Source organism: Moschus berezovskii, chromosome 4 (assembly GCF_049115385.1).
Source record: "Moschus berezovskii isolate FMDL1 chromosome 4, NW_MosBer_1.0, whole genome shotgun sequence".
Classification (NCBI taxonomy): domain Eukaryota; kingdom Metazoa; phylum Chordata; class Mammalia; order Artiodactyla; family Moschidae; genus Moschus; species Moschus berezovskii.
In genome coordinates, this window is record NC_142463.1 from 15,336,166 (window position 1) to 15,352,679 (window position 16,514).

The window sequence follows — 16,514 nt, forward strand, 5'->3', positions numbered from 1 at the left end:
CACGATAGCTAGTGGATGTTCTGCATCCGCCTCTACCGCCTACCACTCCCTGCTTCCTCACTCCTCTCTGGGAGCACTCCCTTCCTGATGGTTCTGGAACACACCAGGCACCGTCTGGACAGGTCTTTTACACTTGCCTTTCCTTCTGCTCAGAACCTTCTTCTCTGACACCTACCTGCATGGCTCACCACCTCATTTCCTTCAGGTCTCTGCCCTTATGTCACCTTCTCAATGCTGCTCTCCCTGACCACCCTCTGTAGGATAGCTCCCGACTCCCAACCAATGTTATTTGTCCCCCTTTCCGGCTTCATTTTTCTCCAGCATCATCTGACATTTTTAACACTGTCTTGTTTATTTATTATCTGTCTCTTTCCCATGAGAATGTCAGCTCCATGAAGGCAAAGACATTATTGATCTTTGTGCCTGGCATATGGCGAGCACTCAGTAAATAGTGAGTGAGTGAATGCTCTGTGGCTCTGGACTTCGTGGTTCCTGGGTGTTGCTGCCTGCCCAGGTTCCCTCTGAATCCCATCTACTGCAGGGAGGGTTGAGGTGTGGAGATGGAAGCAGCCACACAGGGGAGGTGGGTGGTACCAGTCAGAGGTCCAGTGCGGGGTTCGTCCCCTCTTTCCGGACACTTTTACCCAGCTCTCATTCTGAGTTGGGAGCATGGCATTCAAGGTGAGAAGGACAGGGTTCCCACCATCTCTCGGCCTGTGGGAGGAGGCAGGGACTCAGAGAGTGCTTTTCACATGTTGAGGCAAATGCCATGATAGAGGTGGGTGTAGAGGTGGGAATGGGGGATTAAGGGAGCATAGGGTGGGGTTTCCACTCACCCAGCCAGGTTGGAGGAGGGATAAATACAGCAAGAGCAAAGGTGAGGAAGGGAGAAAGCTCTGCCTGCTGATGTGGAGGAACAGAGCTTCAACTGTGGAATGTCAGGTGCCAGGTGGGGCTCTTGAGTGTGGACAGTCAGGTGGGGAAGGGCTTGCCTTGCAACCACGCTAAGGTGCTCAGGCCTGAGCCTGCAAGTCGATGGATTTCACACTTTAAAAAAAAAGCAGGAAAGCCCTTTGTTCAAATGAAATCTTCTGCCAAGCTCAGCATGTACAACTGAGTCACCCAAATTCACACAAGTGGCTCAGGTGGAACCAGGGGAAAGTTTCCACTGACCATCTTGTTTTCATTTCCAAAATTCAGGCTGCCTGTATCCCACCCCTTAGTTTGCTTTCACTTCACTGGCCTCCTGCTCGGGAGCCCATGCTCCCTGTTTGTTTGGGTTGTCTGCACTGCCTGGCCAGCCCTGAACAGATGGATGGCCCCTCTTCCCTCCTTGTTCCCACCCTTGCTTGATGTGCTGCTCAGTGCACCAATGAGCACTGAGTGCTCTCCTGGTGGCCAGGAAAGGGGCACGGAGCCGTGTGGTACCACATGGGGTTGGCCCTTCCAGGGCTGTCAGGGCCATCTCCAAGGCTGCACGTTCTGTGCATCCTGTCCGATGCAAAGGGCCGGGCTGAGTGGGAGAGTGGTGCTGAGTCCAGCCTGTGCTCAAAGGTGGATCAGCCCAGAGCAAGCACTGATTCTTCCCTCTAGGGAAGAATCCCTAGAGGCTTCATGGCAGGAAGCAGATCTGGGTTTTGCAGAGTCGAGAGGAGGGAGATGAGACAGTCCATGGGGTTGCTCAGTTGCTTACCTGGTGCACTAGGTAGTCTGGCTGGCACGGCAGAGGGAAGCAATGAGAACAAGTAGGAGATTCCCAGGTGGCCCAGTGCTAAAGAATCCACCCTCCAGTGCAGGACACAGATTCAATGCAAGATGCAAGAGACACAGGTTCAATCTATGGGTTGGGAAGATCCCCTGGAGTAGGAAATGACAACCCACTCCGGTATTCTTACCTGGAAGATCCTATAGACAGAGGAGCCTGGCAGGCTACAGTCCATGGGGTCTCGAAGAGTCGGACTCGATTGAGCACACACAGGAGATTTGGAGCCAGTTCAGGTGGGAGAGGATGAAGCTGTGACTCATTAAAACACCCTGTCCAGAAGACACCATCTTCCATACCATAGTGGGACCAAGACCTTTCACAGTGGCTCAAGAAAAATTGGCATGTGGAGGTGGAAAACACCGACCAGAAGGAGAGGGAAGAATCCCTAGAGGCTTCATGGCAGAAAGCAGATCTGGGTTTTGCAGAGTCGAGAGGAGGGAGATGAGACTCTGGAGGGGCAGTCTCATCTCTACTCTCTGCACCTCTGCCAATGTGCCCATTCCTGAGAGAAACAATCTGATTGGCTCAGCCCAATCTAGACGGGGCTGGGGGGTGGGGGGAAGACTTTCTTGGGCCAGTGTCCATCTCCTGGTGGCCAGGAGAGGGGCACGGAGCCGTGTGGTACCACATGGGGTTGGCCCTTCCAGGGCCGTCAGGGCCATCTCCAAGGCTGCACGTTCTGTGCATCCTGTCCGATGCAAAGGGCCGGGCTGAGTGGGAGAGTGGTGCTGAGTCCAGCCTGTGCTCAAAGGTGGATCAGCCCAGAGCAAGGGATGCCTGGTTCTTATGAGGTCATTTTGGAAGGGTCAACTTTTCATCATTTTTTTAGGCTGAAGGGAATGCCTTTTCTAATTGATCCTCCAAGAGGGCGCATGTTTTTCATAGTTTGTACTATGCACTGGCGGCTGTCATCCCTCCAGGGACAGCCTCAGAGACTCTGGAACCAGCTGAAGACTGGCCCTTTCCCTTCTGCCCCACGGCTGGAGAGTTACGAGGCTGAAGTGACTTTAGCCGTCACTGAGATGTCCCCCACCTTCTCGGTGCAGATGGGGAAACTGAGGCCCCATGGAGGCTTCACCCCTAGCCCTGAACCCCAGCACAGGCCTCTGGTCCAGAGAAGTGGCGGCCGTGGCAGCAGCCCTGGTATGGGTCACGTGCTTTTGCTCCCTTTGCCATATTTAGAATCGCTGGATCAGGAAAACTTCTCGTCCCAGCCCCTGAGGATTCTTGGAAAGAGCCTCACTCTGGGGCCTGGCTGACTGCTCCTCCCCTACATCCCCTTGCAAGAGAAAGATTGAGCCTGTTCCCCCCAGAGGAGCTGGGCCACCGGACCACACTGCACCCCTGTCAGGAAGTGCCTCTCAGGCCAGGTTGATGTTCCTTCTGCAGTATCAGCTCTGGTTTGGGGTTTGAGAAGCCCTTTGCTGCTGGAAGGTAGTGGGGGACATGACCTCTGCCTTCCAGGAACCTTGGATAAATAGGGACGGATTGGCCCCAGCGTCCCCCAGCCCAGGGAGGACAGAACCTTGCCTCGAGATCCTGGTCTGGAGGACAAGGAAAGGGTGACACACTCCCCAAGCCAGATGCAGAGAGGAGAGAGCCAGTTGGTGGCCAGGCAGGCGGCAGACCCTGGCAGGGCTCAGTCTGGGAGGAGGGACCCTGGAGAGAGGAAAGGAAGGAAGGAGGCCCCGGGGGAAGGCAGGACTGGGGCCTGGAACTGCATTTACTCTGGCCTTGTGGGGAGGTCGGGGGCGGGGGGGTGGGGGTCCATTATCCCACACAGGCTCCTTCTTCCCTCAGGATCATCAAGGTCTGAAAACCAAAAATGGCCCAACCCAACCCAAACCAAAAATGCATGTGTAGAGCACCTGCTCTCTTCCGGGCCTTTTCTCCCATCCTCACCTTTGGGGACGATGGTCCTGTGTTCCCATTAGAGCCCTCTCCAGGGCCTGGTCAGCTCCCTTTCCCATCCTCCACACCTGTGGTTTCAAGCCTCATCCGTATCTTCAGACCCCCACCCAGCCTGCTCCCTACTGAGAAGTTGATCTGGCCTCCTCCTCCCAGAGGAAGTCAGATCCCCTGATGAGGGATCTCTGGGCTTCCCCCATCTGACCCCCAATCTCCTCTCCCACCTGGTCTCTCCCTCTTCTCGCCTGTCACCTTAGAAACTGGCTGGGTCCTTTCTGCTCAGCACCAACGCTTCTGCTCTGGATCCCAGCCTCCCAGCTGCCCTGCAGATGTCATTCCATTGATCACTCCGTCTCTCTCACATCTTTAACGTCTCCCTCTCTCCTGGCTCCTTCCACTCTGCCTCTGTCATCTTAAAACAACAACAGCGAAAAGAACACTGGCATATTCCCTGTGCTCTGTGTCTTTCTCCAGCTACCGATTTTGGCTTCTACACTTTGCAGTTAAATTTCTTTAAATAGCTAAACCTCCACTGTCTCTACATTGTCACTGTTCTTCTCCCTTTCTTAACCCATTGAGACCTGCTGTGGCCCTCCCCTCCGTCTGTGGCTGCCCTTGCCAAGGTACCCAGTGACCGACTTGTCACCAAATCCAGTGACAATTTTCATACCTTTTCTTGTTTGACCTCTTTGGCAGCATTGGACGCAGTTGTCCACTTCCTCCTTGAAACGCTTTCTTCTCTTGGCTTGACACCTCTGTCTTCTGGTTTCCTTCCCATTTCACCGGCTGCTCCTTTCCAGTCTGGTGGAGGGTCTCTCCTCCCTCTGAGTTGCTGGGGATCCATTGGGTCCTCCTGTACCTTTTCCACAGGCCCTCTGGACTGTCTCAATCTTGCCTCTTGTCTTCGGTCACCATCTCCCCAAGTCCACATTTCCAGCTCAGTTTCTGTCTTCATACTCAGAGTGTTTACCCAGCCTTCTCCATCTCAACATGTCCAAAACAGAATTCATCACCCCCATAGCGACTCCTCCACGAGGCGCTCCTCTCTCAGTTCCCAGTCCAGTCCCCAAACCAGAAATAGGAGTCATTCTCTTTCATTGTCCCCATTTCCAATTAATCACCACGTCTTACTTACTTTCTCCAGTCCATCCACTTACATGCCGCCACCAGCATCTCTCACCTGAATGATCGTGGAGCTTCCTACCTGCTCTTCCTGATCAGTCTCACCTCTTGTAATCCATGCTCCCTACTGCCTCTGAGTGGTGCCTCTAAAACACAAATCAGACCATGTCATTCCCTCTTAAAATTCTTCAGGGACTTCCCTGGTGGTCCAGTGCCTGAGACTCCACACTGCCAATGCAGGGGACCCAGGTTTGATTCCTGGCCAGGGAACTAGGTCCAGTGCCCAACTAAAGATCCTAAATGCAGCAACTAAGACCTGGCACGGCAGCCAAGTAAATCTTTTGTTTAAAGAAAGTGTTTAAAAATTAAAAACCTTTTCAGTGGTTCCCCACTGCCTTCAGGTCACATTCATGGGGCCTGAGGGTGCCTGGATCTGGCTCTGTCTGGTTTGTTCCCTGTCCCTTCATTTTAGGCCCCTACCTGCCAGAACGACCGGCCACCCCGGACTGCCTGCAGGTTCCCACATCTCTGTTGCATGCACACACTTCTTGCTTTCTCTGCTTGGGCACTGCCTCTAGGCCTCGTCACCTCCTCCAAGTCGTCACTGATCCCTCCACTTTGGCTCTGCTAAAGCCATCTTGAGGTTTCCCCAAACACCTGGGCACATTGTCATCATCTTGTCTATCATGTCACCACTATGTTATACTTGTTAATTTCATGGGGAGGGGAGTCCTATATGATTCATTTCAGGCTTTACGGTAAACCTGACTGGGTGCAGATGGCAATGAACATTTCTTAAGTGACCGTGGCTCAGAGAGGTTAGGCGCTAACATCTTTTCTGCTGCTTGACCCTCTCAGCCCTCCCACCTTCCATATCCCCATCTCTCCAGCCTCCGAGCATTGCCTCTCCGGGGACATCCCCAGAGAGTCTGGGACTGAGTTCAGGGCTGGCCCTTCCCTTCTGCCCCACTACTGGGGAGTCATAAGACTGACACTCCTCACCTCATGATGCAGGCAGGGTGCCTGGGACCCAGAGAGGTCTCATGGCATGGTCCAAACGGACTTGGGTTCAGGTCCTAGCCTTATGGTTTTAGGCAACCTACCATGCCTTTTTTCTTCTTTTTTTAAAATCATTTTTCCTTTTATTTATTTTTTATTGAAGTCTTTATTGAACTTGTTACAATATTGCTTCTGTTTTCTTTTATGTTTTGCTTTTTTGGCTACAAGGCATGTGGAATCTTAGCTCCCCGCTTAGGGATCAAACTCGTATCCCCTGCACTGGAAGGCAAAGTCTTAACCACTGGGCTGCCAGGAAAGTCCCTTTTTCCTTTTAAACAACAGTTTTATTGAGATGCAATTCACATATCATATCCACCTGTCCCCTTTAAAAGTGCACAGTTCAGTAGTTTTTAATGTTGTCACAGAGTTGTATAGCCATCACTGTACACCTCTCTGAGCCTGTTTCCTCCTCACTGATGTGATGACTGTGGGGCTGGGAGGAGGGGTTAGGAATATGCACGTGGAGGGCTCCGCTCAGTGTCTGGCCAATAGGAAGCCTTGGCTAGGAGGCACAGTTACATACAGCAAACTGGGGTTAAACGAGGTTAGTATGAAACCCACCTCCCCAGAAGGATTTTCCTACCCCTCCTCCTTGCTTTGTGGCTGTTTCCCTGGCAATAATTTGAGGAAGGCCATGGAAACAGGAGTGAGGGGAAAAGGCAACAATTATAGTTGTTTAAAAGGCCTTGGGACTTCCCAGGTTCCCAGATTCCATCTCTGGTCAGGGAATTAGATCCTACATGCTGCAACTAAAGATTCCACATGTACTGTGAAGACTGAGGATTCCATATGCCACCACTAAGACCCGGTGCAGCCAAATAAATAAATATTAAAAATGATGATAAAATAAAAAGCCTTGAGTTGGCTAATAATTGAGTCAGCCATAGCCCCTCCCATTCACTAACCTAGTGACTCTCTAAGTGTGGTCCCTGAGGGAGCAGCATTAGAACACCCAGGAATTTTGTAGAAAGCATACTTTCAGGCCCCACTTCATATTGAATCAGATGCTCTAGAAATGGGGCCCAGAAATTAGTATTTGAATAAGCCCTCCAGGTAATTCTGCTGCCCACTCTACTTTGAGAACCATATATCTAAGCAAACCGTTCACTTATTCACCCCTGATCTCCTTGCTTCCCTCCTGAATGAATGGCATAGTCACAGAATGGGTGGGTGGGTGGGTGAGGGAGAAAGGCTTTCGATAGGTCTCACGGAGTCGGACACGTCTGAAGTGACTTAGCAGCAGCAGCAGCAGCACAACAAGCCCCAGCTAGGACTTCCTTGATAGCTCAGTTGGTAAAGAATCCGCCTCCAATGCCGGAGACCCTGGTTTGATTCCCGGGTCGGAAAGATCCCCTGGAGAAGGGATAAGCTACCCACTCTAGTATTCTTGGGCTTCCCTGGTGGCTCAGCTGGTAAAGAATCTGCCACAAGCGGGAGACCTGGGTTCAGTCCCTGGATTGGGAAGATTCCCTGGAGAAGGGAAAGGCTGCCCACTTCAGGATTCTGGCCTGGAGAACTCCATGGACTGTATAGTCCATGGGATTGCACGCAAAGAGTTGGACACAACTGAGTGACTTTCACTTCACCATTTCAGGGAGAACCAATCCAACAGCACCCACCAGTCTCAGCTCTGCCTGATAGACTGGGAGAATGGGGGCCCGAGCTGCAGTCAGGCATTCTGGACAAAGATGCGCCAGTAAGTAGCTGCCAGTCTGGCCTCTCTGCTGAGGAGATTCTAGAGAGCCCCAGCCGGCCAGCTCCTGAGTACCATCTATACTCTGTAGATGGGGAAACTGAAGCCTCAGGAGGAGACCAAAGACAATCCTTAGACAGTCCTTTGTTGTATGAATGAAGTCACAGACTGGTTCTGGCAGATACAACCAGACTCCAGGTAATTCTGCTGCCCACCCTCTCTGCCCATTCTCTCTGTCTCCTCCACCCCTAAGCTCCAGACATGATCACCTTCTGCTGTCCCAAGTGTGGGTGTCTGTGTGAGGACCCCTCAGGAAGGCCATGGCAGCTAGGGCCCTAGCTATGCCATGAATTCACTGAGTAATCTTGAGCAAGTCTGTCCTTCCCTGGGCCCCATTTCCTCATCTGGAAGATGGGGATAATTATTCAGCTGCCTGGAATACAAGCTGTTAGCTGTCAGACTAAATGTATCTGTTAAACTGTATTGAGCATCTAATCCCCTGCCAGTGTTTGAATGCTGGAGAGGTGGAGTTCACGGGTTTTTAAAAGTGTCTACTAAATGGAGCTGGTCAAGGATGGAGACTCACTTTCTCTTCCCTTTTCAGGAAGGCTGCTGGGGAGCCCAGTGTGTTGGCGATGGATGTGCTTAGGGCTTTGGGAGCCTCTTCAGTGGGTGCAAACAGGGCTTTGGTGACATGATGTTTTGATGTTTAAGTTGAATTTCTGCTGTGCATTTATTCAGTCTATGAAAAAAATAAATAAAGCAGAGTCAGGTGAGAGAGGGGGGCTGGGGCCATTACTCTGGGGAGGGAGTAGTTGGAGAAGGCCTCTCCAACGAGATGTTTGAGTAGAGATCTACATGAGAATGGGAGCAATAAATAGGCAGAGGAAATAGCAGAGCAAGTGCAAAGCCTGGAGGTGGAAAAACTTTTGATGTGTTCCAGGAACAGCAGGGAGGTAGGGCACCTGATGGAGGAACTAGAGAGAGGCAGATCAAGTTCAAGGGCTGGGTAGGACCGGATCTCGCAGAGCCTTGCTGGACATGCTGAGGAATTTGACTGCCGCTCTCTCAGTGCCGTGGGAAGTCAGGGGAGAGTTCTGAGGAAAGTTCTAGTTTCCGGCTTTGCTCTGTGGGAAGATCATACTGATTGCTCTGAAGAGGGTTCCAGTTGGGCCAGAGTGGAGGCGGGGAGACCTGTCAAGGCTGAGATGATGGGGGTTAGTGAGTCCAGGGCTACGACTTTGTAGTTAGCGCCAACAGAAATTGCTACAGGGTGGGGTGTGGAGGGTGAGGGAAAGGAAGAGCAACGGTTGCTCTAAGGTCGTTGGCCTGGGCCCCTGGATGGGAGATGCTGCCATTCCTGAGATGGGGAGATTGTAGGGCAAACTGAGAGTTTGTTTTTGGACATTATGTTGGGTTTGAAAAGTGTCTAGACATCCGAGAAGAGATGCTGAGCAGGCTGTTGGCAGGCGAGCTGGACTTGGGGGAGAGGCGGCCACACCCCCACACCTGCTAAATGGCCAAGGCTGTTGTGGTAAAGGGGTGGGGACAGAATTTAAAGGGTTCTCCCCTGTCCCCGTTGGTGTGTTTAAGGAAATGAATTAAATATTTAATATTTTTATTTATTTATTTATTTGGCTGAGCCAGGTCTTGGTTGTGGCATGTCAACTCTCAGTTATAGCAGGTAGGATCTAGTTCCCCTACCAGGGATCGAGCCCAGGCCCCCCTGCATGGGGAGCACAGAGTCTTAGCCACTGAATCACAAGGGAAGTTGCTGCATTTTAAAACTGATATTAATTTACCTGAACATTCATGTTCATTCTTTAAAAATATCAGGAAATGAAGATAAGCAGAAAGCAAAACAAAAGCCAAATCACTCTTAATTTTGCCATCCGGAGACCAGTCCTACTGACACTTGGTTTGTATTAATATATAAAAAACATCTATACTTAAAAAGTTGGAATCACATTGCTTTAAGGTTTTATAATCTGCTTTTTTCACTTAACCTATTGTGAAGCGGACATTTTAGAGATGTGTAACTCTTGACATGGAAAACGTAATGTCGAGAAAAAAAAACTATTGAAACAGTGCGAAGCCCCAAACATGACCCATTTATTACCTGAGGTTCTGAGATCAGCCGAGCGATGTGACTGAAGGATTTCTGTTCAGGGCTGGGGTGAAGAGATTTGGCTGCACCCCTTCCCAGAGGAGGGGACGGAATAGGATGACCTCCGGAGGACCCTTCTGCCCCTGAGCGCATTCCCGGTGGATGTGGCACTGGGTTCACCTGCATTTTCTGTGGTTAATTATTGAACATGAGGAGCTGGTGCTCTCCCCCACCTCTCCCTGTGCCTTACGTCTTCGCTGACTCAGCTCCTGCATGAAACTGGCCAAGGAGTCCTCTTCCTCACCCATTCATCCAAAATCCTTTACTGACATCTGCCACCTACCTCCTCCCCGGGCGGGTGCTGGGCTGAGGCTCTGTCCCCGCCCTCTGAGCAGGCTGGGAGCCCGGTCCAGGGAGGTGTAAGTGGTCCAGGTGGAGCCATGCCCTTCCTATGTCTCTGCACCCCACCCCATCTGCCCCCACTTCACAGACGATGAGACTGGCTCAGAGAAGGTGACTTTCTCAGGGTCATACACACTGTAGGACTGGAATTTGAACCTGGGTCTCTGACTCGGAGCCCATGCTCCTGCTATGATGAAAAAGTAAAGTGAAGTCACTCATTCGTGTCTGACTCTGCAATCCCATGGACTGTAACCTACCAGGCTCTTCTGTCCGTGGAATTTTTCAGGCAAGAGTACTGGAGTGGGTGTCCATTTCCTTCTCCAGGGGATCTTCCCAACCCAGATTTCGAACCCTGGTCTCCTGCATTGCAGGCAAACGCTGATGGAACAGGAACACAAAGAAAACGCTGTTGACTGTGACCTGGGGCTTCCCAGCTGGCGCTAGTGGTGAAGAACCTGCCTGCCAATGCTAGGAGACATAAGAGACGTGGGTTTGATCCCTGGGTTGGGAAGATACCCTGGAGGAGGGCATGGCAACCCACTCCGTATTCTTGCCTGGCGAATCCCATGGACAGAGGAGCCTGGCAGGCTACAGTCCATGGGGTTGCAAAGAGTCAGACATGACTGAAGAGACTTTACACGCACACATGCAGACAGTGATTGGGAGGCAAGCACAGGGAGGGGGTGTTCTGAGCTGACGATGGGATGGGGGCTCCCCCAGCAGGAGCCTTGGGGTGAGGGGAGCTTGAGGGGAGCATTTCCTCAGGCTCTGATGGTGACTCATTTCAGCCAGAGTGCAGTGGCAGCAGTCCCAGGTCGGGGCACTCTAGGGACATTTCGGGCAGGGAGAAACACATCCCCTCAGGAGTCTCTTCCAGGCGTGACACCCTCATCAAAAGGAGGAGTGCTTCCGGGAGACTAGCCTCGTCGCCTTTTGCTGCACCTGCAGCCTGTGCCCCTGCATCCCATCTGCCCTCACATGTTCACTCCTCATGTCCTTTCCCCTCTTCCTATTCCCTGGGAAGTTAGGAACTCTGGCTGTCATCTCATCTCTGTCCTGGATATCCTGGTGACCTTGGGTGACTCCCTTTCCCACTCTGAGCCTCAGTTTCCTCATGTGTGCAATTGAGGTTAATTCATGAGCTCATCATGGATCAGGTGAACTGGATTCTAAAGTTCCTTCCATTTCTAAATGTCTGGTTCTGGGCTGCTCAGTAGCTTCCCACTGCCCCGTGGGGAGTTCCAGGCCTCAATGGCATGGCCCCCTGATGCCCGATTGCCCTCCCGACACCCTCTCCCCCTCTGCATGCTCCCCTCCCTGTCTGTCTTCTCTGATGCCCTTTCCTTCCATAGCTGTCTCAGTATTTAATTTCATAAGAACCCACAAAGGCAGAAGCAGTTGTCTTCATTCTGCAGATGAAGCTATGCTTCTTAAGGAAGTGGGGGTTCCTGGGTGCCTCCCTCGGCCAGCCCAGACAGACCCGCTCACCACAGTTCAGTGTCCACCTCTGGGAGCCGTGGGTACATCAAGGGCAATTGAGAGGATTGTAAGTTGTCTGTGAGCCCAGCCACCTGGAGCTCGGGGCCTTCTCTCTTTGAGGTCCGGCACAGAGCTACAACTCCAGGGAACTCTGATTCTTAGTCTGCTTTCCAGATTATTCCCTAGGAATTTTTCCCTCCTCTCCCCTTCTTCTTCCTCCCCCTCTTCCTCCTTCTCCTCTTCTGCAATCCCTTGCCAGAGGCTCCTCAGCTTCCCTGTCCATCCAGCATCTAACCCTCTCCTTCATGCTGCTATTGTAGATTTTTGCTGGTCTTCAGCTGCTTGGTGCTGTCCGTGCTGTCCACTATCCAGGAGCACCAGGAACTTGCCAACGAGTGTCTCCTCATCTTAGTGAGTGCTGGAGTCTGGGTCTGAGGGAGGCTGTGTGTGGGTAACACCTCTGGGCTGAGGGTGAAGGCCAAGTGAGGTTTCACATAGCCTATCTCAGAGAGTGGCTGTCTGTGCTGTGTTCCCTGACATGGTGGCTGTACTTCTCTGGGCTTCATAAAAGCCCAGAGGGCTTTTTGGGTTGCCATAAAAGCCCAAAGGGCTCCCTGCTTTAAAGCAGGTGTTGGGAGAGCACCTGTCTCTATTCTAGGGCTTATGATGGACCAGGAGAAGGGGAGAGGAGGCCCACTCCTTCTCAGGATCAAAGCTGCTAATGCCACCCCTATGGGATCTGGTTTTAACCCCTAAACAGAAGCACTTCAGAGTGCTGACAAACACCTCTGTGTCACCTGGTCAGGGTTACAGAGGCTGAGATGGCTGGGAGGGGAGGGTAGGATGAGGAGCAGAAAAACTCAGACAGTTCACGGGCACAGCAACTGGGGACAGACTTGAGCTTTCAGTCTCTCTGGAAGACATGGAAGAAGCCACTTGCCTTCCAGAAGCCTCCCCAGGTCCATCAAGGTGTAAAAACCTCCAGCAGAGGCAGGCTGAGGAAATTCTAATATCTCTAACCCAGGGACTCGGGGCCGGGTGGGTGCTGTGTGATCTAGGCCCCGGGGCCTGAAGACCAGAACTCAGGCCCCTGGTCCCACAGGAATTCGTGATGATCGTGGTGTTTGGTCTGGAGTACATCATCCGCGTCTGGTCTGCTGGATGCTGCTGCCGCTACCGAGGATGGCAGGGCCGCTTCCGCTTTGCCAGAAAACCCTTCTGTGTCATCGGTAATGGTCCTATCTCTCCTGCGCCTGACCCTTGACCCCAAACCGCAGGGTTGACACCCTGACCCCAGGACCCTGGCTGCTGACACAGACTCAACGGACCTTCCCAGTCGCCCCCTCTGGGCCCCCAAAACACCCCCCAGCCCCCAGCCTCGAGTCCAGGCACGGGGTAGGTGGGCTTTCCGGCGCTGGCCGTGACCTTGCCCCACTCCCCTCTGCAGACTTCATCGTGTTCGTGGCCTCGGTGGCCGTCATCGCCGCGGGCACGCAGGGCAACATCTTTGCCACGTCTGCGCTGCGCAGCATGCGCTTCCTGCAGATCCTGCGCATGGTGCGCATGGACCGCCGCGGCGGCACCTGGAAGCTGCTGGGCTCGGTGGTCTACGCGCACAGCAAGGTGAGGCCCGGCGCGGGTGGGAATGAGGGAGAGGGCGTGTCCGGGGCGGAGCTGGAGCGGCAGGGGGCGGGACCTGGCGGAGCCCGGGCAGAGTTGGGGATTTCGTGGTGACTAGGGACCCGGCGCGACTGAACTGAACTGAACTGAAGGGACCCAGCGCCAGCGAGCCCACCGGGGCTAGCGGGGGCCGGGCGGGGAGGGGTCAGGGGGCGTTCAGGACCAGGCCAGGAGGCGGGGCCTGAGAGGCAGAAGCTTTTGGGTTTAGGGGTCTACGCTTATAGCAAAGTGGTGGAGCGGGTCTGAGGGTGGATTTGCGGTGGGACCGGATGTGGGGTCGGATGGAAGCCTGAAAGTGGGGGGCAGTGCAAGGTGAGCTCGTGGGCGAAGACCTGAGCCTGGAAGCTGGAGGGTCAGGGTCAGGACCGGGGCGGGGCGTGCTCTGAGGTTCTGTGAGGACCTGGCTGTGCCCGAAAGGCGGGCAGGGTCTCCTGGAAGGGAGTTACTGAGAAACAAAGGCCAGCAGAGCGGCCACCAGGGACTTCTGAGAGGTGGGTACTCTTAACCCGTTCAGAACACTTCCCATAGGCCATTCTGGGAGCCGTCCACCTCCCCACCTGTGCCGGGTGGGTGGTCTCATCCCTTGCTGCCCCCACAGGAGCTGATCACCGCCTGGTACATCGGGTTCCTGGTGCTCATCTTCGCCTCCTTCCTGGTCTATCTGGCCGAGAAGGACGCCAACTCCGACTTCTCCTCCTACGCCGACTCGCTCTGGTGGGGGACGGTGCGTGAGGGTCTGTGCAGGGCCGCCCTTCTCCCTGGGACCCTCCCCGGCCTGATCATTGCGACCCTGACTCCCATGACCAGCTCCTATGTTAGTCCCCCAGCTTCCACCAGTAGACCAGCTTGTGCCCCCATCTAGTTCCCTGCATCAAGCCCTGTGACTTCTATCCCTCCCCCCATCAGCAAGGGGGAGAGGAGAATTCACTGATCAGGAACCAGCCCCTGTGACAAGTCCTTGTGACCAGTCCCTGTGGGCAACCATGGAGACACCCCTCATGATCAGGCTCCCACCTCCCTGTGCCCCAGCAATCTCCTGTGGGTGGACCCCCTGACCAGCCCTGCAGGTAACTTGTTTGTGTCCCCAGATTACACTGACAACCATCGGCTATGGTGACAAGACGCCACACACGTGGCTGGGCAGGGTCCTGGCTGCTGGTTTCGCCTTACTGGGCATCTCCTTCTTTGCCTTGCCTGCCGTGAGTCCCCCTTCACTTAGGATGGCCCAGCCTAGGGGAGGGAGTCCTGGGGAGAGAGCCTGCTAAGCCCCTGTCCAGCATTTGCATGGATGGGGTGGGGGACATCTCAGATAGGCAGCAGTAGGGGTACCTTTAAAGCCTTTGGCTGCCCCGCCTCCAACCATGTCTATTGCCCTAGGGCATCCTCGGCTCTGGCTTTGCCCTGAAGGTGCAGGAGCAGCACCGACAGAAGCACTTTGAGAAGCGGAGGATGCCAGCAGCCAACCTCATCCAGGTACACGAGCTCCAGGAAGCCCCTGAACTGAACTGGTGTGTCAGAGCTGTCTGCTGATCCTTGTGTCCCACTTCACCACTATGACTCCACTCAGAGAGAATTTTCTGGAGCCACATGCCAGCTTAGGGACAGAGCTAGGAGGCTGGCTAAGATTGTCAGAAACTTCTGCCTCTTCTGCATGCCCAGTTCAGGACTAGCCAGAGCTGTCCCACCGCCCAGCTGCAGCCCCAGCTCTGCACGGCCTGAAGTGGAGTACAGACTGGACAAGAGATCCTAGGCCCCAGGGGGAGACCCAGTCCTGCCACCCATCAGCTGTGCAGTCATCGGGAAGCCTGTTCTACTCCCAACACCTTAATTCATCCCACCAGCATCTCCACAAATGAATGTTATTACTGCAACCCAGAAAAACACCTTGAAAGAAAGAATTGGTTCTTTGAAGAGCATTTAGCTGGGGACTTGGCCTGATCTGACCTCAAAGGGAAACTCAGGGATGACTACCCTGGGAAACTGACACTTGAGCAGAGAGCTGGAGGATGGGTAGTTAACTAGGTGAAGAGGTGAAGGAGGGAGCCTTTGAGGTAAGGGAATGGCATGTGCAAAGGTCCTGTGGTGAAAGGGAGCAGGGCGTGTTTGATGAATTTGAAAGAATCTAGTGAGGCTGGAACAGAAAGCTCAAATAGTAGTGTACAGTGGGAGGGTTTGGCTTAGTGGGTGAGGCCCAGATCTGAGATCAGAGAGAAAAGTTTAACATTTTCCTAAGAACAATGAGGATCCATTGACAGGTATGAAGCAGGAGGAAGGGGTGATCAGATCTGTGTTTTGAAAAGTATTGAGTGAATTGGAGGGTGACCTGTGTAAGTGGAGAGACCAGAGAAGAACGGTGTGGGTGAGATGGGGTAGCAACAGATGAGATGGAAAGAAATGGGCAGATTCTGCATATTTAGGAGGTGGAATTGGTGGCATCAGGAGTGAGGGAGAGGGAGATGTCAGGGTGATTTCTAGGTTTCTGGCTTGCCCGACTGGAGGGTTGATGACCCTCCTCACTAAAGGGTGGCTAGACTTGGGGCGTGAAGAGTGAGTTTGGCTGGAATGTGGAGAGTCTGCGGAGCCTCTGAGCCCCTGGGTGGGAGGGTGGGGGCTGTGGAGGAGGCGGCTGATGTGGTGCGCGCCTGCGGTGAGTGACGTGCCAGGCCTTGTGTGCAGACGGTAACAAAGCTCTGGGCATGGAGGCGCTTGCCCAGCAGGCAGAGGAAAGAACAAGAGATGATGGTTTAGAGCTGAGCTTTAAGGAACCTGAGCATTTAGTGACTGGGAGGGCAGAGCTGAGCCAGCCAAGGAGGCAGAGAAGGAACACCCAGAGGGGTGGGAAAAAAGCAGGAGTATGTGGGCTCAGTTTCCCCCGACTGTCTGAGGCATTCCTGAGGGACACGGGCTGAGGCAAGTGCTCTGTATTTTGGGGACTCTGTAACAGCTTTGTGCAAGAGAAACTCCTGCGAGAAATATCAGGCTCGCCAAAAGTTCATTCAGGTTTTCCAGCCGATGGTGCAGGAAAACCCAAATGAACTTTTCGGCCAACCCAACAGTTCCAGGAACGCTGGCCCAGCTCACCTCTCCTGCTCTGAACCCCTCAGCCCAGGTCTGACTTAATACCCCCTTATCTCTCCTCCCCAGGGTGGAACTCCCCTCCCATCTCTGCTATCTCCAGCCACCAGCCCAACTTTGCCTTCTCAGCATCCCTTGGGGCACAATGGCTGCTGTCCCCTGGGAACCGGCCTTCCAAGGGGCATTGTAGGGGCAGGTGGCTGGCACTGGCTGTGCCGAGAGAC

General features: G+C 53.5%; 1 protein-coding gene across 2 annotated transcripts in view; it reads left to right on the plus strand.

The window, feature by feature from the left end:
- Nucleotides 1-16,514, plus strand: part of KCNQ4 (potassium voltage-gated channel subfamily Q member 4) — a 57,404-nt gene that overhangs the window by 20,550 nt on the left and 20,340 nt on the right. For both annotated transcript variants that reach the window (XM_088835182.1, XM_055403029.2), the window contains exons 2-7: nucleotides 11,856-11,946; nucleotides 12,638-12,764; nucleotides 12,983-13,158; nucleotides 13,814-13,939; nucleotides 14,304-14,414; nucleotides 14,593-14,688. In XM_088835182.1, coding sequence (XP_088691308.1) covers nucleotides 11,856-11,946; nucleotides 12,638-12,764; nucleotides 12,983-13,158; nucleotides 13,814-13,939; nucleotides 14,304-14,414; nucleotides 14,593-14,688 — 727 coding nt within the window. The remainder of the gene's footprint in view (nucleotides 1-11,855; nucleotides 11,947-12,637; nucleotides 12,765-12,982; nucleotides 13,159-13,813; nucleotides 13,940-14,303; nucleotides 14,415-14,592; nucleotides 14,689-16,514) is intronic.